The sequence below is a fragment of the Perissodus microlepis genome, chromosome 18, assembly GCF_051167445.1.
Source record: "Perissodus microlepis isolate ML-2025 ecotype Zambia chromosome 18, ASM5116744v1, whole genome shotgun sequence".
Lineage (NCBI taxonomy): Eukaryota > Metazoa > Chordata > Actinopteri > Cichliformes > Cichlidae > Perissodus > Perissodus microlepis.
The window spans coordinates 5,582,049-5,593,294 of NC_140478.1; the positions used below are offsets into that span (position 1 = coordinate 5,582,049).

Here is an 11,246-nt window from a genome sequence, read left to right on the forward strand (position 1 = left end):
GATTGTTGATTGAGCATATATACACCGAGTATTGTCCTTCCTTCAGCCCAAAGATTAAAAGAATTGGGAGATTTCAACAACTTGGTGCCTGGTGACCCGGATCTTTGGTGTGCTGAGGAGGTGCAGATTTGGCCTGTGGTGAGATCGTGGGGCGAGGCGAACAGAAGACCGGTCTAACAGCAAAAAGGTAAGCACAGCCTGTTGTATTATACCAAATGTGCATATTGGGCTTTCCAAATTAATCTGTTCGCTGAGTTACACGTATTTTCACATTAAATTTGTCGGTGTCTGGTTTTTGGCGCAAGATACTAACAACATAAGTTGAGGCTGAATTCCAGTGTGTTAAATAAACTGCTTCTACCGAGAAACTAATAATACACTACGTTGAGCTAGTTGCAGTTAAACTGCTTCTACCGAGAAACTAATGACATACTACGTTGAGCTAGTTGCAGCCCACTTTACCTTCCACATTTAACTTTGTCTAAGACTGGCTTTTGTAGCAATAATACATTAGAATCTCTTGGAGACGCGGCCATAAGTCCAGTACATTGAATAGAGGTTTTGAAGTTGGTTTATGGTGTCGGTTAAGTCCTCGTTGACGCGGCTATAAAATTGAATATAGAAGTAAGGAAAGCAGATGCTGGCTTACGGTGCGGTTAAACACTGGCAACGCCAAAAGCGCAACACGTCCGTAGGTTTGGTTTATGATACGGCCGTGTTCCGGTGGTGCGGCCGTAAGTGCAGTAGTGAGTGGTGCTGATTTCAGTACATTGAATAGAGGTTTGACGGTGGTTTATGGTGTCGGTTGAGCCTCGAGGGCTGCGGTCATAAAATATAAGTAAAATTTTACTTGCCATGAAATAAAGGTAAAGCAGAACCTGGTTTATGGTGTCGGTTTTGAGCTTCGGGGACACATGCATCACTTTTTATGATGCGATTTTGCCCCGTAGTGGCGGTCATAAGCGCAGAGAAAGGGGTATCTGGTCGATGGTGCAGTTGTGCTTTAAGGGGTTCTAACAGTTGAGCTCAGAGGTTTCTGTGTAAAGTTCCGCTGATGAGAAGTGGTGTGTGTGTGTGAGGCGCGCTCTGGGTGTTGTGTGTGTGAGGCGCGCTCTGGGTGTTGTGTGTGTGAGGCGCGCTCTGGGTGTTGTGTGTAAGGTGCGCTCTGGGTGTGTGGTCTGTGTGTGAAGCGTGAAACACAGTGACAGTGACGGTTGATGTGTTTGAATAGGAGGACATTAGTGCGAAGAAAATGCTTTAAGATCTAAAGGTTGACGCCTAGTGTACCTGTGGAAACTAATTTTGTTCAAGGTGTGGCGACCCTCCTGTTCGTGGACGCGCGGGCAGGCCCAGCGGCGTCTGGATGCCGAGGTGGTGACTTGGGAACTGAGGACTCCCGCATAGCTACAGGATAACACTGGAACAGCCGTGTAATCACGGGTTCACATTTATTCTGGAATAGAACAAGAGAATGCTTTTTCATCTAAAGGTTGAGTTCTATCATAGTTGAAATATAAAAAGGTTGAATTCCTCGTTTCAGTGGTTGAAATTGTTGTGTGCCTGTCCCCTGACGAGTGTGAAATTAAATAAAGAGGGAATTTGGAGCCGCATAGAGATAGACGGGCATAATTGGGTGTAATACTCTGTGGTGTAATTAAAAAAAAAAAAAAAAAAAAAAAAAGGGAAGAGTGTAGAAGGTGTGGTGGTGTGAATATGTCGGGTCTTAAATCTGACATAGAAAAAGGAGAAATGCAGGGTGAGTGGAAAACTTTTGAGAAGCAGAGAGAGGAGTTGGTGCGGGCGCTGAAGGTCATGCGACCTGGTAGCGCGCCCGAGAAAAAATCAGAGGTTGCAGCTGTGGCAACAAAAGTCAAGGAGTTGTGCGATAATGAAGGAGTGAGAGGAGAATCAAGAGGCTCGTTGGCAAAAGTGCTTCTGGGAATAGCACGGAAGCTCCAGGAGAACGAGCAGGAGATTAGTAAACAGTTAGAGGAGGCCTCAATTTGGGTAAGGCGGAGGCTCAGAAAACAGTTGCAGGAAGTGCAGGAGGAGAGAGCCCGCGTGACAAGGTGGGCGGTGACATGTCAGGGGGTGGAACATTGGATGAGGGAGCGAAGGGAGGAGCCGGAGAAGCTGATGCTGCCGGTTTCCCCGGTAAAGTCATCGCTCACTAGCTTTCCCCCTCCCTATCAGGCCCCCGCCCCCCTCTATCCTGTGCTGAGGGTAGAGCAGGGCTGTCTCTCTGGTGGGGATGGCCAAGTGTTAGAAGTTACAGGAGGCTATGTAGATTGTGAAATGTCTAAAGAGCCCAAATGGCCAACGCCAACACCAAAGAGTGGAATAGTAAAGAAAAATTCTACTTTTGTCGGTGAGGAGGAAGCCTGCGGCGGAGCACAGGCACCGCCCATGAAAGAGTCACCCCAACAACAGGAAGAGAGTGAAGAAGATAGGGCTGTGCGGCTGGTTGAAACGGTTATATCAACTTTAGAGCAACGATATCAAATTTCTGATGATGAATTAGGGAGTGGAGTAGTTGTTGCACCACAGGTTGGGAAAGGTGAGGTGTGCGGCCCTTATGGGGACGCATACGAGGGATGGTTATCTGGCACCCTTGATGACAATGCACAAGTGGGTGGTTGTGGCAAGCAGAGACGTGAAGCAGGGCCGGAGCTAGGAGGGGCCTTTCAAAATAGAGTAGCTAGAGAAAAGGCAGGAAGAGGCAAAATGGTCAAGCCCAAACCCGGAAACGTACCACACCCTATGGTGCGCCGGAGTCAAGAGGAGAGGGACAGTCTCTCTCTGCCTGGGGAGTTCCCCCTAGTGGTGGCCGCTGGGGGCCACATGAAATACAAGCCATATGGAGTGGGAGATGTTAATGCATTAACTGAATTATTACCTCCTATTACAGATGGAGGTGCGGGGTGGTTGAGAGAATTTGATAGAGCAACAACAGGTGTTCAATTGGCTCTGGGAGACTTCAGAGCTGTGGTTGCCAGATGTGTCAAAGGCACAGCTCTGGATGACATAGAGAAGATAGCAGGCACAGCATTGATGGTTGATAGCACCCCATTTTGTTGTGTTGTGAATGAAATATCAACTGCATTACGTGAAAAGTATCCCACTCCAAATGCTGCAAAGATTCTGAAGCTGTTGTGGAAGCCGGATCAAACTCCAAGGGAGTACATAGAGCAGGCTAAGGCTACGTGGGCCCTTAGCACTGGCCAGCATCCTGGTAGAGAAGGGATGCAACAATTGTGGTTTAGAGAAGCTGTGTTAAAAGGTGTGCCCGAGCAGGTCAGAGTGGCCATGTTAGATAACCCCGACATGGAGGGGGCGGAGTCTCACGTGTGGGAGAAACATCTGGTGCATCGCCTGCAGAAAGCTCATGATGAGGTTATGGCTAAAAGTGAGGATACAGATAACATGAAAGAGCAATTGTTGAAATTACAGCTGGGTGAAATAAGGGGTAAGGCAAATGATAGAAAAAAGGAGGAAAAAATAGCAAAAGTAATGGTAGCTCAAGGTTACCAGCAAATGGGGGCAGACGTGGGTCCTAATGTATTGCCAGTCGACACACAGGGACCCGCCCAGGGAACAAATTGGGGAGGCCGTGGGGTCGGTAGAGGAAATTGGGGTTTACGTGGTGGTCAACGGGGAGGAGGCGGCGGCATGGGCAGACAAAGGGGTGCGCTGAGAGGAGGTCCATATGTGCCAGGGACTGCATGCTTCAACTGTGGTCAGACTGGACATTGGGCTCGAGAGTGCCCTGACCCGCCTCAACAGTACAATATGTTACGTCCGGACATAAGGAGGCGCGGGCGTTGGTCGGCCCCAAACTCACCGATGGCTCCTCCAGGGCAGTATCCAGTGGAATACTGGCAGCAGGAACAATACTGACACACCCCACAGAGAGGCCTGGGCATAGGGGGAGGGGCAGACCCCCTGGTGCCACTGAGGGTTCAAGGACGTAACCTGCCCTTTTTAGTGGACACAGGAGCAACATACTCCACCATTCGTACTGCTCCTGAAGATATTCCACTGTCAGACACCAGAATCAGTGTGATCGGCTTCTCTGGGGTACCTATGACCCTGCCAGTAACCGCCCCTTTAAAGACTGAATTAGGACGTCAGTCCTTAGCACATTCATACATGGTTTCATCACAAGTTCCAGTTAATTTATTGGGCAGGGACCTGCTCATTAAGCTGGGAGCTACTATCATGTGTGGAGCTGATGGACTGACAGTGACTTTGAAAGATGGCACACGGCTGTCCTGTTTGCAATCAGGAATGAGGGGACAGTGGCTGTTATCGGAGGATTGTGAACGCACCGCACAGATTTACTGGGCGCGACTGACCACATCAGATGGAATTCTGGCACAGTACCAACTCTGGCGTCCCTGGATAATGTCCATGTCTGTTTATTCACCCCCGCGTGACCCCTACCACGTGACCTTGTTTTACGATCGCGAGCATGCTGAATGGTTTGAGGATCTGTTTAATGAATGTTTAGATGAGAAAGCTTGGGAGTTTAACTCTCAGGACATTTATGTTGGTTCAGCTGGAGTGGCAGTGTTTGTGGCGCTCTCTGGAGATCAAATGAGTTGGTATAGGATGGGAGATGAAGCGGTTCCCCACGTGTCATTGGCAATACATGAGGGTCAACAAGCAAAAGATTTAGGCCCAATGGTGAAAGCAGCCATAAGGGCCACAGATTGGCAGCAAACGCAACTCACTGATGTCTCATATTCACCCAGTTGTAAAACGTATCGAATTTCTGTGACGGCTACTGATCAGAGTGTTTTAGAACATAAGCATCTGAAGCGAACACATGGCAGGGAGAAATCAGATCACGAGGAAGCCGTTAAAGGCCTAACAGAACTCCCTGACACTTTGTGGTCTAAAGGTCCCACTGATGTGGGTTTAACATTTTGCTCCCCCATCACGTTTGAGTTAAAAGATGACACTCCAATTTGGCGTTCACAATACAGACACAGTCCGGAGGCAGAAAGTGGGATTGCAGAAACAATTTCAGGGCTTCTGCGAGTGGGTGTGCTGGAGTCGTCTTCCTCCGCATGGAATACTCCAATCCTCCCAGTTGAAAAATCAGGCACGGGCAAGTATCGCATGGCACATGACCTTAGGGCAATAAACGCTGTCCTTAAGACACCAACAGTACCTGTACCAAATCCCTACACAGCGTTGACTAATTTATCTCCAGATCAGCGGTGGTTCACATGCATAGATTTGGCAAATGCTTTCTTTTGTCTCCCTCTGCATCCATCTTTGAGAGATATTTTTTCATTTACTTACAGGGGTCGGCAGCTGCGTTACACTCGGTTGCCTCAGGGCTTTGCCCTTTCACCTGGGATTTTCAATCAGGTACTTAAAAATGCTCTTTCTCCCTGTGTATTACCGGAAGGATGCACACTGATCCAGTATGTGGACGATTTGCTGATTGCTGCTAAAACAGCTGACGCTTGCTTTCAAGCAACGATGACTGTGCTTCGTCAGCTGGCAAAAACAGGCTTCAAAGTAAGTAGAGACAAACTTCAACTTGTTAGAACTGAAGTTACATTTTTAGGTCGTGTGGTGGCAATGCAGACGGTGGGCATGTTGGCATCCCAGAGGGAAACAATTATGTCGCACCCCCAGCCACGTACTGTTAAAGAAATGTTGTCATTTCTCGGACTTACAGGTTACAGTAGACACTACATTCCTGACTATGTGGGCAAAACCAAACCTCTGCGGGATTTGGTGAAAGAACACTGCATGAGAGACCTCACAGCTAATTTGAACTGGACTACTGAGGCTGAAATGCGGTTCATTGAACTGAAACAGGCCCTGTCTCGTGCAGCAGATTTGGCAATCCCCGATTACAACGCTGATTTCTTTGTTGATGTTTCTGAAACAAATGGAGTGGTTAATGGTGTTTTGTTTCAGAAAAAAGGGGGAAGGAGACGAGTGCTGATGTATATCAGCGTTGGCCTGGACAATATGGAAAAAAGACACCCCACGTGCACACAACATGCAGCAGGGGTAGCAAAAATAATTCAGAAAGTGGCTCACGTGGTAAGAGGGCACCCACTGAAAGTGCTAACAACACACAGTGTGGTGGCCTATGTGAACTCACAGGCATTTACAATGACCCCACTGAGACAACAGAGACTGACTAAAATTCTGGAGTCTCCAAACTTGACCTTCACACATGAAGGGATCAACATGGCAGACCAGATGGGAGGGGGGACACCTCATGACTGTGCACGAATAGTAGAGGTTGAGGAGAAAGTAAGGTCAGATCTGAGAGCAGAACCAGTGAATGAGGCAGACGATTATTTCACAGACGGATGTTGTTTTAGGGATCCGAGTGAAGGATTGAAAACAGGGTATGCAGTGATAAAAGGAGTCGGAAACCAGCTGCATGTGGAGAAATCAGGAACATTGGAAGGGCCTCAATCAGCGCAGAGAGCAGAGCTTATTGCAGTGATAGAAGCTCTGAGATTAGGGAAAGGAAAAAGAGTTAACATATATACAGACTCAGCATATGTGTTTGGAGCAGCACATGTGGAACTGGGGCAATGGAGGAGGGCTGGATTTAGAACAGCCTCAAATAAACCAATCAAACACGAGGAGGAGATGAGACAGCTGGAGGACACTCTGAAGGAACCTCTGGAGGTGGCCATCATAAAGTGTAAAGGGCATGACGAATCTAACACTTGGGTGGCAAAAGGGAACAGAGCAGCAGACGAGGAAGCAAAACGGGCGGCAGGCTATCAGGAAGGAAAACAAATGGTAAGTATGGGTATGGAATGGGGAGACCTGCCAGCCCAACAGCGAGAGGACATCGAAAAGGCGCAAGAAGGAGCCTCGCCTGAGGAAAAGGCGGCATGGCAGGAAAGAGGGGCCGTACAATCAGGAGGATTGTGGAGAGGACCCGACGGGAGGCCAGTACTCACGGCAGGAATGGCCAAGGAGAAAATTAAAGAAGCTCACGGGCTAGGACATGTAGGAGTGGCCCAAATGGAGAGGGACCTGTGTCATTGGTGGCATCCCTACATGAAAAATATGGTAAAGGAACACGTGAAAACATGCCTGATTTGTGGGCAATACAATCCAAAGCCCACCGTGAAACCAGAAATGGGTAAGTTTCCTTTGCCAGAGAGACCAGGCCAGGAAATTGTGATTGATTACACTGACATGATAATTGCCATTCGAGGGTTTAGATATTTGTTGGTGTGTGTGGATGCTCTGACCGGCTGGCCAGAGGCGTGGCCAACACGCAGAGAGGACAGTAAGACGGTGATCAAATGTCTGGTGAATTATTATGTCCCCTGGCATGGATTTCCAGAAAAGGTAAGATCGGATAATGGCACTCATTTTAAAAATCGAGATCTCGCTGAGGTGGAATGTATGTTGGGGTTGCAACATAGATATGGTACAGTTTACCATCCACAATCTCAGGGAAAAGTGGAGAGAATGAACCAAAATCTTAAAAACAAATTGGCAAAAATCTGTGCACAGACAAACATGAATTGGGTTGACGCTCTTCCTATAGCCCTAATGAGTGTAAGGTGCGCCATTAATCAGCGCACCGGGTTCACTCCATATGAACTGCTGACAGGAAGACAGTTTCCAGGCCCTGCAGCAGGCGTAAGAGAATTAAGAGAGGAGGTAAATGTGTCTGAACATTTGAAACAATTCAAAGCACTAAAAGCTCTTGTCTCTAGTTTTACTGCGCAGGTGGGAGACCCGACCGGAAAGGAGGTGACCACGCCAGAGGCGAAGTGGGTGTGGCTGAAGGTGTATAAGCGGAAGTGGGACGAGCCGAGGTGGACGGGACCTTTCGAGGTGACAACTCGAACCTCTCATGCGGTCCAGCTGAAGGGGAAAGGTGACACTTGGTATCACTGGAGCCAGTGTGCGGCAGCAGAGGAGCCCAGGCGGTCCGAGAGGCTTTTGGGAAAAAAGGGGGACACGTCGGTCCCCACAAAAAACACAGATCTTAGCAAAAAAGGGGCAGAATAATCCCCTGATCTGTGCAACGACCAAAGGGTGGTCTACCCCGGAGGTTGAAGAAAGAAGTCGAGAATCACCCGACTGGAAGAGATAGATAGCGGCAATAAATAATAGAAGTAGAAGTGCCTTAGATAGAAGTCCTAGTCTAGAACCTAGTAGGCATTACTGAAATGGGGGTGGGGAAATTAAATGAGAAAATAAAGCTGTGGGAAAACTGGGGAGTGATGGGAGTGTTAACTATAATCATCATTAGTGTATTAACGACCATTTTTGTGTTATGTGAATTGCCCAGCTCCAGAACTCATCCAACACCTCTTCCTCTAGCGGATCCTGAAGTGACCAGATCTGAGCGCGATGTAGGTGAGAGATCGGATCCTTGTTTGTCACATTACGGAGGCATAGAGGTGGATTACGTTAGAGGATCCACTACAGCCTTCACTTTTGATCTCTGTTCTGTGATAAAATGTGGAGATGATAGGGCTAGTTGGCGGGGGTACGAAGTTTGGGTATGTCATGACCGGCGACTAACTGGTGCTTGTCTTATAGGCCAGCCCACTATCTTGGGGAATCGCCCGTGTCCGGTGTGGGATATGGTGACAGCCTATACAGCCCCAGGGTGGGACTCACCAGACCGATGGGAAGGGTTTGCGATTCAGCGTGATTTTAGTAACAGTCAAAATCCAATTACAATGTCGATTGGTGGGTGGCGGGTTACACCTCAGAGGCACAGGAAAGCCGATAAAGTATTTTATTTAGTATTAGGCGTAGATATTTCAGGGAGAGACCCAATAGGCGTGATAAAGATAAATTTTAAAGATCCACCCGAAAATGTATCCAGCATCAACACCGCACCTGTGAGAGCCCCCACTTCAGACTCTAAGGTAACAAAAGGGGACTATACGAAATGGAAACCCCGGCAGCTGATGTCTCGTGCCACAGGGTATGTGGACAGCAACCTGTGGTTGGATTGGCTGATTGCAACCGCGAAAGAGCAAAATGTGTCTGATTGTGTGGCATGCGCTACGGCACGCCCACACCTATTTACTGAACCAGCACCTCTGCATCCAGAGGATCAGTGGGGTTTTGATTGCATGCTCCGACTTACTCGGAGAGCAGTATCTTCAGGAAAATGTGCTCCATTGTCTGCTTTATTTCCTCCCATAGACAATGATACCGTCCCCGGACCGTTTACACCCAGAAGAGCTAATTATACTTGTTTTAATTTTACGGCAGATGATCCTGGAGAACAGGAGTATGACGCTGGAAGGATCCCGGCTGACTGGTGTACGGTGACGTATCCAGGAAGAGGGGATGCCTCGCGTGCGGGCGCCACGACCGTTGGGACTTGGGCTCGAGCTGGTTTGTACTATTATTGTGGAGGTGGGAGTCTGCATGTGCGAATACCAAAAGATGCGTTTGGTGTTTGTGCCATGGTCAGACTAGGAGCGCCTCTACTGATAATAAGGGAAAAGGTTAAACCCGTGGTGATGAATGGAATTGCGCGACTTACAATTAGACGCAGGCGTCAGGTGTTGTCTAAAGGATCTTCTTGGTCGTTTGATCTAACTGCTAATTCACCCACGTATATAGATTCTATCGGTGTTCCGCGCGGCGTCCCTAATGAATATAAATTAGTAGATCAGATAGCAGCCGGTTTTGAAAATATCCCAGTGATTTCTGCCTTGTTCCCCGTCACCCCCAATAAAAACGTGGATAGAATTAATTATGTGCATTATAACATTCTCCGGCTGGCAAACTTGACACGTGATGCGATTGAGGGGTTGGCAGAGCAACTAGGTCCCACCTCTTTAATGGCAGTGCAGAACCGGATGGCGCTGGACATGGTTCTGGCTGAAAAAGGGGGGGTCTGTGCAATGTTCGGACAAATGTGTTGTACTTTTATTCCCAATAATACTGCTCCAGATGGCTCGATAACCAAGGCACTGGAGGGGCTGCGGACTCTGGCCCATAATATGCACGAACACTCAGGTATTGAGAACCCGCTGGAGGAATGGATGACTTCTGTTTTTGGGCAATGGAAGGGTTTTGTTATGTCAATCATGGTCTCACTGTCTGTTTTTACTGCAGTCTTAACAACATGTGGTTGTTGTTTCATCCCTTGCCTCAGAGCACTGGTAATCCGTCTTATTGACAGGGCCATAGCCTCGGGGCCGGAGGGCCCGGGGGTCATGATGCCTCTGTTGAAGGATGGGCCTGAGGATGGGGGAGAACTGGACCTTGCGACCCTGGAGTGCATGTTGTAAGTGATCTCTTTGAGAAAAGAGATCAAAGGGGGAATTGTGAAGATTATGAGTAAAACATATGTTATTTTATGACCATAGTAAATGTAGTTGAATTATGTTAACAGCTGTAGTATATATTATCCTTTAGTTTAGATGGTGTGCTGTGCATGTAGTCTAGTTCTCATTATAATTTTGAGTTAACAGAACATATTCACTTAGTAGTTCATGAGACAAATGTGCATCACTCTGTATCCTTGATCTGCTGTGAATGTCTCACACTGTGTTCTTGACATGTTTTATTGCTGAAACATGAAGAGAAAAGGAGACTCTGTGTCTAGGGCAGAAGAGATAAACCACATTCCATACCCCCACCTTTGTAGGAGGACAGGGAACCAAGGTCAAGCCAGTCTCGCTAAGAATTAGAAAAACGTGTGAAGATGTAGCTTTTATGACTAGGTGGGGGTCGTCAGAAACTATAAGAGGCTGTGAAAGTCGTCACCATTTTGAGACATGTGCCTGACCCTCTGGCAGCATCTCTCCCGTCCGGACGTCTTAATGCTCTTTGTGTTGAATTGTATGGAAATAAATGATTGTTGATTGAGCATATATACACCGAGTATTGTCCTTCCTTCAGCCCAAAGATTAAAAGAATTGGGAGATTTCAACAATGGCCTCACAGAGAGCAGTGGAAATGGTGCAATGTGGATGGCATCAGCTAGAAACACAGGCCCTGGTGAAATGTTGATGGTATTGGCCAGCACCACAGGCCCTGGATTAATGTGATTGTCCTCAGCCACTAGCACAGGACCTTGTGTATTGTGGATCGCATCAGCCAGCAACACAAGCCCCCTGGTGAAATGTGAATGGTATCATCGAGTAGCACAGGCCCTGGTGTAATGTGGATGGCCTCAGCCAACAACACTTGCCCTGGTGTGGTGATGATGGCCTCACAGGAAGCACTGGCAGTGGTGTAATGTGGATGACCTCTGC

The 11,246-nt window shown here is 47.9% G+C and overlaps 1 protein-coding gene across 1 annotated transcript; it reads left to right on the top strand.

Annotated features, from left to right (window-relative positions):
* The first annotated feature begins 1,713 nt into the window (after nt 1-1,713).
* On the top strand, nt 1,714-10,898 carry LOC146367089 (uncharacterized). Its single transcript, XM_084912606.1, has 2 exons — nt 1,714-3,466; nt 3,986-10,898. Exons 1-2 carry the CDS (start codon nt 1,714-1,716, stop codon nt 8,020-8,022), a joined length of 5,790 nt encoding a protein of 1,929 aa, XP_084768732.1. The 3' UTR covers nt 8,023-10,898.
* The last annotated feature ends 348 nt before the right edge of the window (nt 10,899-11,246 follow it).